This window comes from Chenopodium album, chromosome 15 (assembly GCF_948465745.1).
Source record: "Chenopodium album chromosome 15, dcCheAlbu1.1, whole genome shotgun sequence".
Taxonomy (NCBI): domain Eukaryota; kingdom Viridiplantae; phylum Streptophyta; class Magnoliopsida; order Caryophyllales; family Amaranthaceae; genus Chenopodium; species Chenopodium album.
In genome coordinates, this window is record NC_137848.1 from 29,323,741 (window position 1) to 29,346,799 (window position 23,059).

The window sequence follows — 23,059 nt, forward strand, 5'->3', positions numbered from 1 at the left end:
AAAAAGTTTATATAACATGTTTGTTTTCTAAGCGAAGTATAAGAATACATAAATGACTAATGAAAATAGAAAGACAGTTCCTCATGTTTTATCTATTCCACTACCACTTGCACAAACACGACTTTTATGGGCTATGAGTTGAGCAACTATCGATAACCACAATATAAGCAAACACAAAACCATCATTAATCGTTCTTAAGTGCTAGCACTTATCTATAAGTTCATCCACCACTAAGCCACTGAGCATTCTAACCTTAGTAGACACAAATTACATGCAACATCAAAATTACATTCTCACATATCCCATATCATCGTTTGCTTAATTCATCAACAAATTATTACCAGGGTTTGCTAATTTCATCAACAGAGTAACAAAATTCAACATTATTGCCAAAAATATTATAAAAGCCTAATATATGGGAGCTTTCTGGTAGAGCCTAGATGGAAACTTAGGAGAAGTGACAAAAACGGTGTTTCTTTTGGTGTGGCCTTTGGTGTTCTTTTGTCCCTCTTCTTGGTATCAACCATCGTCACTTTGGAGATGTGAACTGATAATCTGAAAGGTCTATCTCCTTCCTGCTAATTGCACAGTGCAGAAATAACAGATAAGCAAAACATGTGAAAGTTGAAATAAATTCAACCATAAGGCAAAAGACAATTTTCACCTTTACCCAAAGTCCAGATACTTTGTCATACCAAAATTTCCTGGTTTGATGTTTTTGGGCGACAGACAGGTCTGTAACAACAGCGATCTGTAACAACAGCAGCTCCTCATGACATAGAGGCTTTCCGTTTACACAGTTGTACTCGGTTGGCAGCTGATTAACATCACAAAACTTCTCAGCTTTCAATATTTGTCGAATCTCCAAATCATTTAACAGCCTCTTGAGTATCTTAGAGAGCTTTCCCAAATTCTCTCGCATGGACTCATCAGTGGAATATCCAATGCATGCAACACATTTTCTTCCTTCAGGCATTGGCCCCATGGTCTTGAGAACACAATTGCTACAATACTTTGCATTGCAGACAATACAAGCCTCTTTTTCAGAAATGATTTCCTTTAAGACACCAATAGCAGACCCCTTTCTTAGATCTAGGCAAAACTTCCTTCTTTTGTCTGAGTCTTTCAACCTCACGATAAACCAACTCCTCATCAACATCATCATATGAATGAGAGTCACGAAAGTCACAACGGGCCTTTTAACATCATTATGAGGCATGCTTTTGCACTCTCTGGTCCTAAAAGAAGAAAGTGAGGAAGACAAATACTCCATGCTTGGCTGACTATATAATCCATTTAGCTATTCACCTTATCCTTTTGCTTTCCCTTACTCCACTTCAGCAATTTTTACCAAAAAGAGAGAAGAAAAATCCTTTCTATTAATCTTAAACTAAAAGTTACATATAATTGAACAATTGAAAATATGGGAGATAAATAATTAAGAAAATTGACCTGCTTTCTGCCCCCGGATCTAACCAGTATCCTTCTTTGAAGCCTAAATGTTAATCAGGAAAAAACCCAGAAAATTAAAATATAACATATAATACTGAAATTCAAAAGATAAAGGACAAAGAGCAAATTACTATAAATTTATCAAATTAACCGGAAAAGATATCCAGAAATTACCAAGACAATGTTGAAGCTTGAAAGAACTTTTCGAAGTCTGTCAAAAATTAAACGTAAATCGAAGATTTAAGGTTTCCAAATAATGTTAAAAATTAGGGAAATTTTCCCAAGAAAAGCAACAACACCGGATTAAAGAATGCGAAACAGAGCAAAAATTCTCCAAGCTCATCAAATCAAAGTTCAATACTAAGACTACCTAAATTGCATCAATTTTACATAGAAATTATATATAAGACCTGAAAACTAATCATACGAAGTATTTGTTTTAAAAATTATTATAATAGCATGCAATCAGAACAAGTATACTTGAAATAAAAGCAAGTCCTAAACATATTTAGAGGTACACATACTATTTTCAAGCCAAACATCTGACTACATCATAATCTGCTTTGTAAACAAAGAACGTAACAACCAAATTCACACTAAGAAAATCCATTCACTTTCAAACATGTCAAATACACAAAATAAAGATGGATATAAATTACCTTCCAATGTCACCCACATAATTCACACCCCGACCCAGTACGTGGATAATCCATTTCCCTGCAAGAGTGCACCAACAACAGTAAATGTCCAACTATCTCTATCCTTCCCTGATCCACCCTAATGCATATCTTGCACTCCACCAAAATGCAATCTTCTCCCACAAACCGAAAAGGAGATTAAACCTAAGATTTACAAATTACAATAGTTCAATTTTGATTAAAGAACTTGAAAAACGCAAATTGAAAGGTAATAAGTAGCTTTTCTCCAAAACAATAATTAAACAACAATTAGTTGACATTGTTTAGCAATATCAAATAAGATGGTTTTTCTAAACCAACCCATCAAAGAAAGGGAAGGTAGTACAGTGCTCGATGATGATTTGGGTATGATAACTGATCTAAATTCCATATGTACCTCCACTTAGGCTCAGAATGCCATGTCCAATATATTGGTGTATCAGCTCAAATAATGGTCAGATTCTTCTCAGATATAATGGAGCTCTATTTGCCCGTTAATTTCTCCAATGAAAAGCTCTGTTAACATAAATTTTTGACAGCTATATTAGATGCAGAAACACATTAATATTCCATCTTTTTCTAGGGAGAAGGCAAATCCTAGAACCCCTGGCCTCTAATCAACTAACCGCTCCAGCCTTCTTATAAATCTTTATCAATACCTTACTGCCTTATGCATCTACGAGAAGGAAAACATTTATCATTGCCACAAATTATCAATTTTAGACCTCAAGATAATTGAAAAAAAAAAAAAAATCAATTAGAACAAGAGATAATAGAACGAAACATGTGTTAACTTCAATGACATGGTCATTGTGGACAATGAAGAAATTCCCATAACCTGCGAAATTGATGTAAATCCATGAAAAAACCAAACAAGAGATACTATACAGAGAAATATTGAAAGAAAATAGAGGAAATTAACAAAGAGGAAGAGAGAAATTGGGGTTTTTTTGGAGAAAGAAGATGACTTTAGTAGTTAATTTATTGAAAATGAATGATCCATCAGCACGATGCTTTATAGGTGAAGTGATTCAACCTAGGTCGAAGTTAATTTTCACTGCAAACGTAAACAAGAAGAAGAGGGTTTTGAAAATTGACAACTAAAGTTCAGAAATCCACAGTAAAAGAAACTATACTGACCCAATTAAATGCACCTCTTATAAGACTGAGTTCATGGCAGTCTCTAGGCTGATAGGTGTAGTAGATGGGTAACTTTCACGACTTTTCAATTGTATGATTTTTTTTTTTTTTTTTTTAAACTTTAACCATTAGTTGTGATGTTAAATTTAAGTTTATATTCTACCATAGTTGTCAAATTAAATCAGCTTTCATCGTACTTAACCACCATTGATAAAGTTGCATGCATAAATCTGAGCAACTTGCTATAGGAATCAAGGTAATGCAAATAAATGTGGTAATTGTGTTAGGATCTAATTAGTTTCAGTCTTTGTTATAGTTGGTTGAGTGGATATTTAGTACTCACTTTGATTATTGCCAGTATATAATTGCAAAAACAGATTGGGAATATCATTAAATGCAAACAAACAATTATAAACCCCAAATACAACTCATTTATAATTAGTTAGAAAATCAAACACCCAGATAAATTCAACCAAAATGACCCCAAAAATCCAGCACCCAGAAACATAAATCAATTTAACACAACATAAATTTAAAAATATAGAATGAAATCAACTCAAACAATCATCATCCACAACACTCAAACGGAAAAAAAAAACATTTAAATTTGCTAAATGTAGGAATTATATTTAACGGATGAAAAAAAAAACCTTTTCAAGATTGTGAAATTGGTATTTGATGAGATTAAAATCTAGAAATCCATGAGCTAATGCTGAAAAATGGATCATCAAAACAATGAATCAAGTGAAAATGATAATAATTATTATGGAATAATCGGAATATGTAGTGCTATTTCTTGCCTGAATTCTTTGAACAACCCTCAAAAACACCCATTTCTAGAGAGAGAATGTGAGATGAGAAAAAACAGAAGCAGTGACAGCATTCAGCATTTCTCACTGAAAATGGAGGGAGATGCATCTGTGTTAGGGTAGAGAGAAAAGGTAGGAAAATGCATGGATGTGATAGGAAAGTGAGAAAAGCTGGGGAAAAGGAAAGGAAAGGACAAAATTCAGGAAAAAAAAAAAAAAAAAAAAAAAAAAAAAAAAAAAAACCATTTTCAAGGTCATAATGGAAGTATACTATAAGCAAAGAGCATCTCCATTGCAAACCAAGGGCACAAGAGTACTTGCACTTTTTGAGGGTTCTTATTGGCACTATACTATTACTAAGGGAAAAAAAACTCATAAGTTCTCACTTTGAATAGTTACTAGCCGTCCTAACATGCACGATAGTCTGCATTTTTTATTTTGCTGTAATTTTTATTTTAATTAGATCTAACCGATTGTAAAGTGTTTATATTGGAGATTTAATAGCCTTCAAAGATATCTATTACTGTATGTATATAATGATTCGGGATTTTTCATTTGGTACCACTATAAATATGTCTTTTCCATATGGTACCCAAATTTTTCCATTCTTCTATGTTATACCACCGAAGATTAATGTTAATTATAACCGTAATACTCTATTAGTTATACTTAAAGTTCAGTTAAGTTACTAGATTTGCTATTTGCCCTTTCCTGAAAATGACAAGTGGGGTTCTCTTTTGGACAACTCACCTCACCCTTTACTTTTTCTATGGTGTCTTTCTTCCTCCTCTAATGTATGGTCATTAATGGCAAAATGAAGCTCATCCTTTCATTTTGCTCATCCTTTCCTCTTGCATGCTTTGTCCTTCACGAAAAATCCGACCTTGCCTTCAGTCTTTTTGTTCCCTCTGCTTTAATTTCTGCTTTATTTGTTCTTTCATTTGTGCTTCTTCCATTGAAATTTCTGCAGTTATAGTTTTTATTTGTTCTGGTAATTGGCTTTTAATATGCTTTTGTATGCTTTTTGTTTGAATTTTTTGTCAATTTCATCGTTGCAGGCTGATTTTCGTTTGTGAATTATATGTTTGATGTTGTATTAAAGCTCGGCTGTTAGTGATATTTGCGTTGATTTGGCTAATAATTGTGTACGAATTAGCTTAAAATTTGGTGAAAAATAGATATGAGCTGTAATTTGGCTACAAATCAGCTAAAATTTTGATGTTTCCTTTGATAATTATTGCCAAATTTGTTTTTGGAGGGCTTAGATACCTTGTTTTGATGGAATCACTAAACAACTTATGCAGAAATAAGGTAAGGATGACAATGATTGCTTAATGTGTGGATGGTAGATGACATTGGGTAATCAAACTGAGCCCTAAGGGGTCGTTTGGTTCGCACGAGGTAAACGGAATGGAATGAACAAAGGGAATGAAAGAGAATGGAATGAAAAACCATTCCATGTAGTGTGTTGTTTGTATTGAAAAAACAAAGGGAATCACCAGATTTACCACCACCACAGCACCACCACCAACATCACCACACAACCCCTTTTTCCTTCACTTTCCCACTTCTCCGGCCACCTCACCGCCAGCCACCACCTTGTCGGAATCTCCCGGAGCCCATCGCACAAGACCTTCCCCTAATCCCTTTCACCATTCCTTCATTCTCTAGCCATTGCCATCAATTCTAAGCTCATAAACCATAATTATCCATCATCAATACCTTCCAAACCCTAGAAAACCCCAATTAAGAAATACAATGAAATCTCATTTTTCTTCAATTCGAACTTCGCTGGATCGAAACAGGGGCAGCGATGGCCGACGAGGGGTCGGGGAAAGTTTTTGAGGGATAGGGGAGAAGGTGTGAACAGGGGAAGTGAGTTCCGACGAGGGGTCAAGGAAGATTTTCGAGGGAGATGCGAGCTTACCGGAGGTCGGCGAGTGGCGGAGAAGGGACCGCGATGGCCGGGGGAAAGGTGACGAGGTGGATGGGTGGTGGCAATAGGGTAGAAGGGTGGTTGCTGGTACAGGCATGGTGGCAAAGGAAAGGGAATGGAAAAGGCTGGCGGGGGGGGGGGGGTGTGGGAATCAATGTAGAGTAATTTTGGGTAAACTCAAAAATAAAAATGGGTAAAGAGAATGATTAAAAGTGACAAACAAACACCAGGAAAAAAAGCCTGATTCCCTTTCCCTTTGAATATTAACCCTAACGTTCTAATTAGCAGAGTATTATTGAATTCATTAATACTAATCTTCGATGGTACCGCGTGGAAAAAGAAAAAATTTGGGTACCAAATGGAAAAGACAAATTTATAGTGGTATCAAATGGAAAATCCCCAACGATTAATATAGGAGTGATAAATAGTAATTAAATTGTATCCGTTAGTAAATGAGACTTTTAGTGTTCAGCAATTAGTGAAGAAATTAGTAAATAAACTTGAATGTACTATCGTTATTAGGAGTAGTTGAAATGCCAAAAGTTGTGACTCTTCATTGCATCACAATAATGTAGAAGGCATCCCTCACCCCTATATAAAGTACTCTTGTACATATCAAAATAATATAAGCAATCTTCCTACTTTCTTTTCTACATACACTTTCCAGCTTACTCTAACAATTGGTATCAAGAGCCTTATGATCTTAAGGGCCTAAAAAGAAAATAAAAGAAAAAAAAAGAAAAAGAAAAAGAAGATAGGAAGAAGAAGAAACTGAGGAGTTAAAGTATGGCTTCAACGTCAACCTCTTCCACAACTTCTATGCCAACACCTCCTACTTTCACACCTCCTACTTTCACAGGAGAGAATTATGATTATTGGTGCATAAAAATGAAGCTTTTTTTAAAAGCAAGTGCTTTGTGGGAGATAGTGGAAATTGGTTTTGTACGAAAACAAGGAGTGCAGTACACAAAAGCACAATTAAAAAAGATAAGTCATGAAAAAATGAAGGATGCTAGAGCCTTATCTCATATCATCAATTGTGTTTCTGACACAATCTTCCCCAAGATCATGAGAGCCTCATAGCAAAAGAAGCTTGGAGTCTTCTAGAGAAGTTTCATGGCGATGAAAAAATCAGAAATATTTGACTCATGAGGAGTCAATATGATAATATGAAGATGAAGGAGAATGAGGATATAAAAGGTTACACTTCTAGATTCATGGAAGTTGTAAACTAAATGAAGATTTATGGAGAAGAGATTTCAGATGCAAAAAATACTGCAAAAGATCTTAGGTTACTCAATGTCCACAATAATTGTTGAATCTAAGGACATCACAAAACTCGGTGTGACTGATGGGTTCGTTACTTGCCCATGAGCATAAATTTGCAAAGGATGACTTAGGGAAATCCCCACCCTCGGAGATTGCTTTCCTATTAAAGTCTCATCAAAAATTTCCATTCAACAAAGGCAATAACCGGAAGAAGCAAGGAGCCCCACGATCTGTTAGAAAAGATAGGAGCAGCCACAATCAAAAGGGAAATTCCCTTCATGTGGTATATGCAATACGACAAATCATCTTGAAAAAGATTGCTATCATAAGGGGAAACCGAAGTGCAGCCATTGCAAAAAAAAACTAGGCCATTTGGAGAAGGATTGTTGGCACAACAGAAGCAACAACCATCAAATACAAATGCTCATGCTTCCGATGAATCAGAAGACTATTTGCTTTATACACGTCAAGCGATGAGCGCCTGTAGCAGCAAGGAAAGATGGTTGATTAACAGTGGGTGCACATCCTACATGACAAACAATTCAAGCTTATTTTGCAAGCTTGACTCTTGTATTGTTATTGAGTTGTTGTACATCAAAGTTCGAAGGAAGTAATGTAGTATGTTATGTTCTTTTTACAGCTTATATGGCATTTTTATATTTTTTCAGTTAATTGATTATTAACTTATTGTATTGTTTGAAAGAAAGAAAAGAGAAAGAGAAGAAGATATATTATACAATCAAAATGGAGTGGTACTGATGAAAAAAGGGACAATTTGTTAGCATAGAGAAAAATGAATTGTTGTGATAAAAATGAGAGGACATGCGGAGGGTTGACAAAAGATTTCCCTATTACAATCGGATTGCATCAAGGGTTTGCATTAAGCCCTTTTCTTTTTGCAACGGTTCTAGACGAATTAACTAGACCAATTCAAGATGAGGTTCCATGGTGTATGCTGTTCGCAGATGATATCGTTTTGGTGGATGAGACTAAGGATGGGGTTAATGTCAAGTTGGAGCAATGGAGGCAAAGGTTGGAATCTAGAGGGTTTAAGCTAAGTCGGAGTAAGACTGAATATTTGGTATGTCGTTTTGGCACTCAGAGGGGGACAAGCAATGAAGTGGTGAGTTTGGATGGAAAGGATTTGACCATGAGTGAATGTTTTAAGTACCTAGGGTCGATCATCCAGAAGAATGGTGACATTGATCAAGACGTGACCCACAGGATTAAGTCAGGGTGGCTTAAATGGAGAGCGGCCACGGGAGTGCTATGCGACCGCAGCATTCCCTTAAAGTTGAAGGGAAAATTCTACAGGACTGCCATAAGACCAGTGTTGCTCTATGGTACAGAATGTTGGGCTTCTAAGAAAGAGCATATTAAAAAGATGGAGGTTACGGAAATGCGCATGTTAAGGTGGATGTGTGGAAACACTTTAAGAGATAGAATCAGAAATGAGGTTATTCGCAAGAAAGTAGGTGTGGCGGGCATTGTAGATAAATTAAGGGAAAATCGTCTGCGTTGGTTTGGACATGTAAGACGGAGACCCGAGGGTGCACCGGTGCGAAGAGTGGAAGAGTGGGACCATGGAGGGATTAAACGAGGAAGAGGGAGACCAAAGATGACTTGGTTGGAAGGAGTGAGGAAGGATATGAAGTGCATGGATTTACGTGAGGATGAAGTTTTGGATCGTAAGGGATGGAGGAGAAAGATTTATGTTGATGACTACACGGAATAATCAAATTTGGTTCATGTTAGCCGACCCCACTTTTGGGATTAAGGCTTTGATTGATTGATTGATTGATTGTGATAAAAATGAGAAGTGATGTGCTATGTTATTCATTTGAATTTAATAATTCTTGTATGTTACATTTTTAATATAATTTAGGAAAAATTGACTTTTGGTACCTCAAAAATGGGGCCTGTTGACTTTTGGTACCCTTTAAAAAAAAAAATTATATTGGTACCTATCAAATTTTAAAATTATAGGTTTTGGTACCTCCGTCCAACTTATGTTAAACTTTCCGTTAGTAGGGCCAAGCTATAGTCCTATCACCTTCCAGCCACCTCTTAGCCCCCCTCCCCCCTCTATGTGCCGCCTGCCGGCAACCCCGAAACCACCTTCCTGCCACCCCGAAAACACCGATTACCACCCCAAAAACCACAGCAGCCTGCCGGTGTCACTGTTGTCTCGTCACAACCTCTGCTAACCTGCCACCACAATGCTAAATCTGCCCCAACCTTCCTCTCCCCCCTCCTCTTCCTCACACCCCATAATGTGGAGTATTGGTAAAGTGCGATCACTCAATAATATTATGAAAAATATTTCTTTGCAGTAATTACAGCTACCCATCCCACTTGTCTCATCACAACCTCCCCTACGCTAAATATGGCCCAACCCTCCTCCCACTGCAGTCTTTTCCGGCCCCTCCTGTTCTGCACAGCCCAATATGTGGAGTATTGGTAGAGTGAATACTGCAATCACCCATTCCCTCTTCCAAAGTGGAGTATGAGAACAGCAACTGCACATAGTGAACCACAACTGCCCTCTGCCCTCTCAGTCATATTGGAATTTCGTGTAGAGCGGCATATGGCTAGAGACCAGAGTACTGCTGACCATGACAAGGCAGTGACACCAAAACCCCCCACCCCCCTCTCCCCCAACTCCAATGTAAATCAGACATATAGCGCAGATTGCAGAGGAACAGATAACCCACAAAAAGAAGGAAAATGAGTGAGATGCAGCGATCGTGGTGGAGAGAAGACGGGGATCTTAGAGGAGGGACTGGACAGGAACAAGATGGAAGAGAACAAAAACAGACGAGGGTTTGAGCTCTTCTTTTGTCACTTAAAAAGGGGTCTGAAGTTTTACTAAATAAACCAAACACTTGTAATTATGTATGAGTTTCTAGGTATCACCCGTTCCAATTTTCCAAACACCGCCTACATGATACCACATGGTGAAACAAACGCCCCACAAGTTTTATAAACAATACAGTGTTACATGAGCATTAGTAGTGAGGTGTAAAAGGGCTCAAAAAATGATACAAAAAATACGGAGTCACTACTCCACCCTAAAATTTTGCTATTATATATTTCTATGGACACATTGTCAAGACAAAGGTGATATCCTGATAAAGCCTATAGCATACAAAAAAATTAACACCTATAACAAGTAACAGTTGATATAGGAGATCAAGGATAAACACAATACCTGACTCAGCATTGCCATAATGGAGCACCAGGATTATGAACTAGACAGCACCTCACTTGTGAAACCACATTTCAGATCTCTTTCAAGATTGGTTTCTTGAGATAAATTATGTGCCTCTTCTCTATATATTCAGTTCTAAATCCCTTGCATGGAGACTTCAGATACAAAGGTAGCAGATTTACTGCAATATTGATAATTGACAACTCGAGATCCAATTTAATGCTTGTTGCTTGCGTTATGTCCATCACTTCCGCAGTTCTGCTACCTAATTTCATTTCTATACTCAATTACCTCATCATAGGTATCAATTGTAAAACGGCTTTCAGCAAAGCATCTGAAAAGCAGTCATTAGTGAGAATTTGATCTAGAAAATATGCCACGGACCATTTTGAACTCATGGGCTTTGGCACTTGTTTTTTACGAAGAATAGCATAATATGATACTGGATTTCAATAAACTCTTAATCATTCTTTCAAGGACAAGAATAAACAATTTAGAAGCGAGTAATAGCAAGCAAGAATGGGCGCAGACGTGCAGTCACCAATCATCAAAGCAGAGTTTGACAAATTTCAAAGGACTGTTAAACAACGAGGAGATATTAATAGGTTAGTAAAATTTCAAACCTAAGCTCATGCCAGAACTGATGTGTCCATTCATGCAAAAATGGTTGTAGTGGGGCAAGAAAGGCGTCTTGATTATCATCTGATGTTGAAAGGCCTTTAGTCTTCTTTTCAATGCTTGACAGATACATTGAAGTAGCCACATGAACAATAACGGTTGGATCGGGATCCCGAAGTATAGCTCGCAACTCCCTATGGATCCATGGTTCTATTCTATGCAATATACTTTCTCTACTCACTGACAAGTTCTGAAAATTCCACAAGGAAAAATGAAATCTTACTTCAAATCATATTCAATCTATTAAGTGTACAAGAAATAATTGTTATACCATGAACCATACTGCAGAGAGCATGATATACTGAAAGCCCTTAAGAGCTGGCTGCACAAAAGGTCTCAGAAAACCTAAATGCAAAAGTTCTATTTTCGAGTTGACATTCCTACAACTAAAGACCTTAGAGAATATTCCATACCAATTTCCATGGTAGTATTGGATTATATCAATAAGAGTAAGCACCTATAAGATTATAGGAGAACACTTCTATGACAAATTATCATGCCAGTCAAATCTCATAGATAGATTAATATTATGAAGTTTGTGAAGTAACATTTCAGATACATGTCGGGAAAAGGTAACATACCAGGTTATGAAGATTCCTACCAGAAAAGGGAACAGCTGATAAACCATGTTTGTATACACTGTCAAAAACAAGAAGAGAAGTAGAACATAAGGGGTAAGGTAATCAAATCAAAAGTATGGAATTATGGAAAAAAGTCAGCACTAGGTCATGCAAAAATGAATTTGGGGTGGCCAATCATGAGTATAGCACAGGCATGGCATGACACCAGGCTTGAATGGAGGCCATATATAATGCCTAGGCCAAGGTTACAAAAGTGTAGTACGAATTAAGAAAAATGAGTGTTGGCTCGGCTTGGGCATAGACCAATTATTTTCATACTACCATCGAGAATGTAAAGTTTAGCAGAGAAAGGAATGATGAAAACTGATGCACTAGGTTGTGCGCAATGCAAAAGCCAAATATTTCGTAAGACAGTTGCCAACAGGCTGACAAGTGACAACAAACTACAGCAAGAAGCATGGGCAGCATAGACCCATTCTTAACTATGCACATAACGCAATATTACGATTGAATGTGATACATATATATGCCACCCTCCCCCACCCTCATCCCCTCATTTAAACTACACCCTAACATTGTAAACACTTCAAAATCTCATCAATAGATTTTTTTAAAAAAACCACTAATCTTTTCTTTTCTTTTGTTCATACTTAGATGTTTGGACTTAAGATTCTTAATTTGTAATGTTGCAAAACTTATTTTTAAGTTCATCTATTCAATACTTCAAGTTATCCTCTATTCCATTCATCTTCACTCCCTCTTCTTTTATAAATACTACGGTGACTAACGTGGGCGCATGGAGTGCCATAGCTAGCCAAGACTAGAGAGCTCTTTCAGTTGTTGGCAATATTAATAAGGGATATATGTAAACAAATATTTTTAGGGTATATATGTTCACATACTATCCTTAAGAGTAAATGTGATGTAGTTAGAAGTGGCATCCACATCATGTTAAATATAAGAGTTGGTTAAGGTGAATCATCCATCAAAGGTAACAAGACAATCATGTACCATTATTCAAGGAAGGAGGGTGTGTGTATATTATGTGCGATTGTTCGAGGAAGGAGGGTGTGCATATATTAGTTCGAGGAATGAGAGTGTGTGAGTGTATGTGTGTGTGTGCGCGTGCGCGTGCGCACGTGTGAAACAACAATTTGGGAATTGCCATAATAGTGCACATTGTGTATGTGTGTGTGTGATTGACCAACATAGTGTACAAAACAATTATTTGACACAGACACTCAAAACTAAGAATTCTGGATTCCAATATAAAATAAAACCCTTTCTACCCTCACTCCTTTTCTGCCATAATTGCCTTCTCCTTCCTCTTCTCTATGTCACACATATCCTACTTTTGCAACACTCTACCTAAATCCTAAGTCAATGTCCAACCCACAAGCTACATCCCGCTTAATCATCTAATAAATTAAAAGATCTTTGGGAGTTCTCCAAAAGTTAATTTAGAAAAGCTCACACAATTTGATATTAATGCAATAATAGTCTTTACTAAGCTGATGTTAACCACACAATTTTTCAAGAAAAGAAGCCTAATCGCCTAATGGTTGATATCAAAACTAAAGATACACTGCAAAGAAATCTAATTAGTTGTTTTAGTACTTTTGTCAATTACTACCTTTTCGATAGATTTAATATTCTTTTAAAAAAAAAAATAAAAAAAAAAAAAAAAAAAACAAAAGGAAAATAATACATCCTTTCCAAACATTTCACACTTACTATTCCATTGTAAATTTTCAAAATGTAATTATCATTATTATTATTATTTTCAAAATGTAATTATTATTTTGTCAGAAAAAACCATTTATAACAAATTTTTTGTTGAGAAAAACTTTTTAACAAATTTTTGGCAAAGAGAAACCGGATTGTAAATTTTTTTATTAAAGACAAGCAAGGCTCACATTCCGGCATTGACTTGGTCTTTTTCGGCGTTGACCCTACATGTGCAGGTCACGTTACCTCTTTTTTACTAATCCCACCCAATTTCTTCTAATTCTCCCCTAATTTCCCTCTTTAAGTCTGTTGTTTTTCTTCTTCCCCTTTTTCTTCTAATTTCCTTCCTTGTTCTCTCTCCTCTCTCCAAAAACGAGGTAAATAATCCTCTTCTCTACTGCGCTCCGCTTTGCCATGGCGTCACCCTAAAGCTAGAAATCAATCGAGGAAGTTAATTTTCACGGTTTCACCCACCATAAACAGTAAGTTTAGTTATTGCTTTGTACTTAACTAATGCGGGTTTCCTTTTCTGGGTATATTTTTTCTGAAATTTTTTTCCAATTGTTATGTCGTAGCGAAGAACAAAGTAAGGAAGGAGGTAAGCGTAGGAGTTGTGTCTTGCTCTAAGAAGCTAAAAGGATGGAGCCACGGATGCTGCGTAATTGAGATAAATAAGAGTAATTAGCGTAAATAAAAAAAAGGGGCAAAAAAACTAATTTTTAGTATACCTGCAAATTAAATATGATGAACTAGGCAACAATTAAACAACTCTATTAGTGTATCCTTCGTCGAAATTATTTCCCGAAAACTAATTCTGCAATTAATTCAAAAAACAATGCCCTTGAAAGATTTCAATTCAACAGAAAAGATGGGGAAATTAGAAGAAAAGGGGGAAGAAGAAAAACGAAAGAGTTAGAGGGAAATTAGTAAGGGAAATTAGAAGAAATTGGGTGGGAATAGTAAAATGGAGGTCACGTGACCTGCACATGTAGGGTCAACTCCAGAAAACACCAAGTCAATGCTGGAATGTGAGCCTTTGTGGTTTTCAACAAAAAAACTTTACAATTTGGTTTCTTTTTGCCAAAAAAATTTTAAAAGGTTTTTCCCAACAAAAGAGTTATAATAAATGGTTTTTTTGGACAAAATTTCCAACTAAAATGTAGTAAAAAATATTAATGGCCAAAGTATTGCATTAGCAAAGTGTGTTCAATAAAAATGACCCATGTATAGAGAACTATAAGATATATTAGATTCACAAAGAATGTGGTAATAACCATTTATACATAAAAATTAGAGCAAATTATCACACTCTCTATCTATCTCTTCCAATTGCTCCATGTAACAATCATTCCAAACAAGTGCCTTACTACATGTATGATGGTTCTTACACTCACCCATACTTCATTACACTACATTCAAAGTGCGTTCTAGCAATCGCAACATAAATCACTAGAAAAATGAAAGTTCATATCAAAGTTGCACAATAGGCCTATTATAGGGGTTACGAAATTAGAAGTGATCAGATAATCCATATTTTATTTCAGCATGGTTAAACATACGGTCTTTCAGTCTAACAATGTCAATGAAGTCTTTTTTTAAAAAAATTCTAAAATTAAAAAGTGTTCATTAAACTATGTCAAAGGAATTATATTAAAAAAATAAAATTAAATTAAAAAAAAAATAATAAAAAAAAGGAAAATTTGTCAAAAATAAGTCAACCTTTAGCCGGTCTTCTCAAAATAAGTCAAGTTCTTGATTAATTCAAAATAAGTTGACCTTTACTACTCATTAACTTTAAATGTGTATTTTTACCGATGACCTGCTACAATGTTATTAGTAGGTATTTTTTTTTTTCCCAAAAAAAAAAAAAAAAAATTGAAAAAAGAAATTAACCATCTCCATCATCATCATAGGCAACAACACCTCCATTCCTGTAGCCTAACCACTAAAAACCACCTGACCACCCTCATTGTTCATGCACCCACCAACCAACCAACCAGACCCACCTATAAACCTCCACCAGACCAATTCTTATCCTTCCACTGCACCACCATCACCACACAAAACTGCGGACTGCGGTAGCTGCAAAAACCCAACGAGCAACACCAACGGCCTACAACAACCCACCTCAAACTCTTTCTCACCAATGCTCAAAGCTGCGCGTCACCCGTAGCTCCGGTCACCGCCCAACAACAACACCGAGCCGCGCGTTTGACAACAAAAGCCCCATTTCAATTTTATTCGAGGTGATGGAAAGGAGTTGTGGTTTCGGGGCGGGGGTGAAACGAAGTGGTGGTTTAGGGGATGCGGGGAGGAGGAATGGGAGGCAGGGGAAACGGAGTGATGGGCCAATGGTAGCCGGTGGGGATGTGAGCAGGGTGGGGGGGGGGGGGGGTGGCGGCAGGGATGGGGAACGGGGAGGGAGTAGGACAGTAGGAGGAGAAAGCGTACAAAGTATTTTTTAAAAAAAAATATTTTTCCTTAATTTTGGTTAATTGAAAAAAAAAAAGTTTTTAAACAATTAATTTAAATCATAAATTACAAAAAGGACCAAACGCACTATGAAAAGTGGCATAAATTACCTAAACAACCGATTACCTTTTAACTCGACAGGTTTTGACTCATTTTAGAAAAATATTTTATAAAAGTTAACTTATTATGAGTTAATCAAAACCTTGACTTATTTTGAGAAAATCAGCTAAAGGTATAGCAAACAATAGACTGAACTCTATTTTGTGTTTCATTTTAGATATTGAATTCAAGATATATGTATAAAATTTTAATTTTCAAATGCAACCTTAAATTTATAAAAGCAAGGCCAATCCTCTAGTTACTAGTTCGTGTCTATCAAAAATTTGTTTCTTATATTTCAATGGAAGAGTGGACATTCAAATACACTTCTTCTTGGGGTTTCAATGACCTGAGATGCATCAAAAGTTTGAAGACTCAAAAGAATCCCTATATATATTCCTAATCTTTTGTTTTGATTCATAATTTAATTCCCCAAAATCTGTTTTACATATGTTTATCGTTCTTCAATACTTATCTAGCAGTCAAAAACAAGGATCATGCATTTTTTTATAAGCATCAGCAACCAATACCAACAAGCTTCTCAAATTCAAATAATTATTGCTCAAGCTTTTTTTCAACACAAACAAAACTCCCATGACTTGGTTCAAAAGAGTTGCAAATGGCTGTTAATTCAATCAAATAAATAAAAATCAAACACAAACGAAGTCATTTTAAGGACTTTTCATTAAGTATAAACACAATCTCTTAAACTTCGCCCCTAGTCATTAATAACATTATGTTTGGATAGGAAGATTGAGAAGGAAGAGAAAGTGCGCGATACATTTTCCCTTATTTCATAAAAGACGTAGGACAAAAGGGAAAAAGAAATGAAGATATCTAATATCCTTCCCCTTTTAACAACCCAAATCCCTCCATCATAGGTGAGATTTTGACGGAAAATGAAAGTTCACTATTTCCCACCCCTCATCTCCCTTTCTTTCCTTTGCCTCCCTTTCCCTATACCATTGTTATCCAAACATATAGTACAATCAAAACACTCCCAACATAAGTGCAATAAACAGAACTGTAAAACAAAATTACCTGGCACGCCACTGAAGAATCCTCTCTGCAATAACCTCAGAAGAAACAGAGCCTACTGGACCAAATAACCGTCGTCGTGCACCGGTTTAGACAACCGATTAGCTGCATTTATTTCCTCCATTCTTCTCCCAAGTGACCTGCAATGACCAAGTATAACAAACCCACATCCCCATTAACAAAGACTTCTCCAAATTCAGATAGGTTACGTTACAAAACATCAAGAAATAGCCCGTCGATTCACAATAAAAACATACTAATGTATAAGTTTATCACAGATACATACATATAAATAGAAAACCTAAAAAAAAATTAAAAATAATAAAAAATAAAAAAAAACAAGAATTACATATAAAAACAAAACTAAAAATTGAATTTCGCCCTTTACATTAAACAAGCAAAACTACTTTACAATTCTTCAAAACCATAATTAAAATCGTTTATAATTCTTTAAAACCAAATTCAATTGGCAACAATTCTTGGAAACCATTGGTTATAAGCCTTATAATTCTAAACAACCACTAGTTGAACTAGAAATAATAATAACAATACTTAGTGAGCCACAAGGGCAGATAATGAAAATCGATCCCGAATCTCCTAAAATCGGGAAGGAAGCTCTAACTATCTCTCACCCTCATAAGTCGTAACAATACTTAATTTGGTTATAATTATTATTCGAAAGCATAACATACCATACCTTGGAACATCTGCGGCACGGGGGCGAAGAGGGCGATGACGATGAGGAGATCGGCGGAGGGAGAGGGGGAGCAAGTGGTGCTTGGGAAAAGAAGAGGAAAAGGAAGAATTGGTGGAAAAATAAGAGTCGAAGTGGGAGTTGCAAAGAGGGCAGTTTCTCTTGTAATTAGACCATCGGAGAAGGCAGCGGAGGCAGTAGGCGTGCATACAGTTGGTGATAACAGCGGGGCGGTGACCGGAGATTTGAGTGAGACAGATTGGGCATGATTTGCCTTTGATTGATGAAGATATGGAAGAGGACCAAGAGTGAGATGAGGATTGCTTCAGTTTCTTGGGGTAGTGTGGTGATCTCTTGGATGAGGACTGCTTCTCCATCGCCGAAGTTCTTGGTATTTTGAGAGGGTTCTTGTATGCAAACAAATGAACTTTTTTTTTTAATTTTCTTTTTTTAGAAATGTCAAACAAAAACCTGTCATAATGCAGGAGTAATGTGTACTCCCTCCAATTAAAGCATATTGATTGGGGCATTGACTTTGCGTTGACTTTCTCTCTTCTCCGTGGTTCTTCGATTTTGATGGTTTTTCTTCCTTGAGGTTGTTAATAATGGCGAGAAAGAAGAAACAAGCTACTCCTCTTCCCCTTACTGCTCTGAATAAGACTCACATGTCCGATTGATAAGATTTTGGAAAATTTAAGGAGTTCTAGAACTTCATTTAACCCAGCTTCGATTGATGAAGTAGATGAGTTGGTTACTCCAGTGCCTGGAACAGTTCATTCATCTGTTGGACTCATACTCCAAAGTGATGATGATACCATTGCTTCAACTCATGGGCTTAATTTTGGCTCGATTTTGAAGGATTCCAATCGAAAAGTAACTAGGGTTTCTGCGGTTACTGTTCCATTGGATCCTAATCTCGATACTACTTCTTTACCTAATCCGAGTGATTCCATACCAAATGCTGATGTTCCTAAATAACCTGAGGGTGTGGTAGCTCCTGATTCGAGGTGGGATGCCTTATTCCGGGGGAAACTTGCTGCAAAAGGGTCTGCTTTGTCCTATGTAGCTCCTGTTATTAAGGAAGGTAAGCCTGTTGCTAAATTAGTTTCTGCTGATTTGTTTGAGGGTAATAAGAAGTGGTGTAATGTTGTGATATTCTATGTTGTGGGGTATTACCCTACAATTGCTGCAGTTCATAGGTTTATAGCTCAGAATTGGAGTGATATTGAAAAGCCAGAGATATTCTGGCATGATGATGGTTACTTTATCATCAATTTACATTCTGCTGCTAATGTGAATACTGTTTTGTGCTCTAGACCCCACATGTTCTATGGAAAACCTGCAATTGTCAGGCCTTGGAGTGAGAAGTTTGATTTCCACTCTGAAGTGCTCAGAACAATCCCTTTATGGGTAAAGTTCCCAAACTTACCTTTGAACTGCTGGGGTACTGATACCTTAAGCAAAATTGGCAGCCTGTTAGGAGTGCCTATTTGTGCAGATGAATGCACTTCTAGACAGATTAGGGTGTCTTTTGCTAGGATCCTTATTGAGGTTGATGTGACTAAAGCTTTGCCTAATTCTGTCTGGATTGAGAGTCCAGCTGGTGATATTGTTGAGCTCAAGGTTCAGTTTAAATGGAAACCCCCATTTTGCAAGAAATGTGACAAGGCTGGCCATGATTGTTCTGCTCCTAAGGCTCCTCATAAACAGACAGCTCCTTCACAGAAAGAGGTTACTCAGACACAGAAGCAGGTCTGGGTTCCAAAGACTCAGGCTGTTATTCCTCGGGCAAATGTTATTCAGCAAAATGTTGTTAAACCTGGTGAGCCACCTATGTCTACTCCTGCTCAAGATCACTTGATTAATTCTGATAATGGGTGGAGATTGATGGGGAAAAAAACTAAATCTCATAAAATTAGGCAAACTCAGCAAGTTGTTACCAAGGTTAATGCTTATAATGTCTTAATGGCTAATGAGGTAGCTGCTAATCCTATCGGGGGTGATGGTAACCCCCCTCTAGTGCCATGATTATTACAACTTGAAACATTAGGGGTCTTAATGATCCCAATAAAGTGACTGCCGTTAAGCAATTACTCAGGTATCACTCTATTGATGTTATGGCTATTTTGGAAACTAAAGTCAAACTACATAAGTTTGATGCTGTGAAAAAGAAGTTTGGCAGGGCTTGGGAGTGGATTTGCAACCACTCTTTCTCTCCCAAAGGTATGATTTGGGTTGGCTGGAAACCAGATGCTGTGTCTCTTGATATAATTGATGTTACTGAACAATTCATTCATACTATTGTCACTACTAAGGATCTGCAGCATGAGATTGCTTGTACCTTTGTTTATGGGCTTCATTCTATTCAGCATAGATCTTCTATGTGGACTGGTATTAAGGGTTTAGGTAATATCCAATTACCCTGGCTTTGTATTGGTGACTTTAATTTTGTTCTGTCTACTCGATTCAGTGGGAATCTAGTTACTGATTATGAGATTAGGGATTTCCAGGATTTTGTGCATGACTTGGAACTTGTTGAAATCAAGAGTAAAGGCTCTTTTTACTCTTGGAATAATAAAGGTCATGATATGGATAGGACTGCATCTAGGATTGACAGGGGTATGGTTAATGAGGCTTAGATGCTGGCTTATGGTCAAACTGAAGCTCTCTACCTTCCTCCTTCTCTCTCTGATCATTATCCTATTCTGGTGGATGTTGCTCATTCTGTTGCTGGGAAAGGCAAACCTTTTCGATTTTTGAATTATCTTGCTTCTCATAAGGATTTTCAAGAGGTTGTGTCTTCTCATTAGAATGTTCTTGTTTCAGGTAACTCTATGTTGCAGGTTTGGAAGAAGCTAAAATCTATTAAAATTGGTCTTAAAAGTTTGAACACTAAGCATTTTACTAAGATAACTGAAAGATTAGAAGAAAATAGATTATCACCGGCTGAGATTCAGGCCCAGTTTGCTGATGATACCACTAATGTCTCTCTCCAAACTCAAGAAGCTGCTGGAATTGAGAAAGTGAAGTATTGGATGGATACTTATGAAAGTATCCTGAAATAAAAATCAAGAGTAGACTGGATCAAGCTTGGGGACTCTAATTCTCACTATTTCTTTTCTGTTCTTAAGCAAAGACAGAATAGGAATAGAATTGATTCCATTTACACTAATGATGATGTTTTGCTTAAGGATCCTGACTTGGTTCAAGCTGAAATTCTTAGCTTTTATCAAAATCTTATGGGTTCTGCTGCCAGTACTTTACCAGCTGTTGATATTGTTATTATTAGGGTTGGGAAACAACTGTCTTCTGATGATATTGATATTCTTTCTTCTCCTGTCTCTCACTCTGAAATTGATCATGCTTTAGCTGGTATTGGAGATGATAAAGCCCCTAGCATAGATGGGTTTAATGCTGTATTTTTTAAACAAGTCTGGAATCATGTGAAATCTGATGTTTATAAAGCTGTTCTGGAATTCTTTGATACCGGTGTGTTAGAGAACTCCTAGAGTTGTACTACTGTTACCCTGGTTCTAAAGGTTCAGAACCCCTCATATGTGAAGGAATATAGGCCTATAGCTTGTTGTGCTCTAGTCTATAAATTGATTTCTAAGGTCATTACTACTAGATTGGCAAGGGTTGTAGGGTCAGTTGTGAATGAAGCTCGGGCTGGGTTTATTCCTAGCAAACACATAGGGCATAACATCTTGCTTGCTACAGAGTTGATCAAGGGCTATTCTCACAGGTTTGTCACTCCTGTGTATGCTAAAAATAGACCTTAGGAAGGCATATGACTCTGTTAAATGGGGTTTTCTTGAGGTTATGCTTGGTGGGTTGGGGTTTCCTAACAAGGTCATAAGCTGGATCATGGGATGTATAACTTCAATTTCTTACTCAGTTATGATCAATGGTTACCCTTCTGCTCCTTTTCAAGCAAAGAAAAGGTTAAGACAAGGTGATCCTATGTCTCCCTTTCTCTTTGCTTTGTGTATGGAGTATTTGTCAAGATGTCTGCAGGATATGACTAAGAATCCAGATTTTAATTTTCATCCTAGGTGTGAGAAGCTTGGGATTACCCATTTAATGTTTGCAGATGACCTGTTGCTTTTTGCTAGAGCTGATTTGGGGTTTGTTAAGCTTCTTTTTCAGAAATTTTCTGAAGCTTCTCAATTATCTGCAAACTGGGATAAAAGTGATGCCTATTTTGGGGGTATCTTGGAGCAGGAGAAGTCTGATCTGCAGTAGGTGCTTGGAATGGCCAATGGTTCCCTGCCTTTTAGATACCTTGGTGTTCCCCTTTCTTTTAAAAAGCTTACTATCTCTGAGTGTAGGCCTATAGTTGAAAGGGTTACTTGCAGTATTGACACTTAAGCTGCCAAACATATGTCTTATGCTGGTAGGTTACAACTGGTAAAAAATGTTCTCTTTAGTATCCAAGCTTTTTGGGCTCAGATCTTTATTTTACCAAAGAAAATTATAAGGGAAATGTAGTCCAGGTTTAGGTGCTTTTTGTGGACTGGGAAGAGTAACCCCACTAAGAAAGCCTTGGTTGCTTGGAAATTTTTATGTTTGCCTAAATCTTGTGGGGGTTGGAACATTGCTTCCTTGGAAGAATGGAATAAGGCAGCTATTGCTAAGGTTATGTGGGACCTTGTTAGTAAATCTGTCAACTTATGGGTAAAATGGGTTCACATTTATTATTTTGCAGGTAAGAATCTGTGGACTGCTCCTATTCCTAAAAAAAGCTTCTTGGATTTTGAAGAAAATCCTTGCCTCTAGAGATAATGTGAATGATATTGGTGGGTGGGATAGTGTCATTGTCAATGGGAAAATGCAGATTAAGAAGTTGTACAGTGTCATTAAGCCCTAGGGACCTAGGGTTCCTTGGAAGAGAATTATTTGCAACAATCAAGCCTCTCCAAAGAACATATTTGTAACATGGCTTGCAATTTTGGACAGACTAGTTACTAAGGATAGACTTCTGTCCTAGCAGATTCCTTGTGATCCTTGTTGTTTTTTCTGAGCTGATCAGAATGAAACAATTGAGCATTTATTTTTTGACTGTAGTTACTCAAAGGGAATTTGGTCTTCAATGCTGCAGATTCTGGGTTTCACTAGACCTATGCTTGGTTTTTCTGATGAACAACGGTGGATTCTTAGACAGTGTAGGAAAATTGATGTAAGAAGCAGAATTGTGGTTATGTGTTTCTATGAAACTATTTATAACATTTGGCTTCAGAGAAATGCTCTGATGTTCACAGAAAATTGTAAATC

General features: G+C 36.9%; 1 protein-coding gene across 1 annotated transcript; it reads right to left on the reverse strand.

Moving 5' to 3' along the window:
- Positions 1-164: 164 nt before the first annotated feature.
- On the reverse strand, positions 165-17,177 carry LOC145581037 (RING/U-box superfamily protein; the record flags this gene model as incomplete). The annotated part of the gene is made up of 8 exons (XM_081638107.1): positions 165-576; positions 666-1,496; positions 1,628-1,664; positions 2,113-2,170; positions 10,496-10,829; positions 11,119-11,363; positions 11,755-11,812; positions 17,095-17,177. Coding segments are annotated over 4 exons (459 nt in total), but the record flags the coding sequence as incomplete, so codon positions are not given.
- Between the last annotated feature and the right edge of the window lie 5,882 nt (positions 17,178-23,059).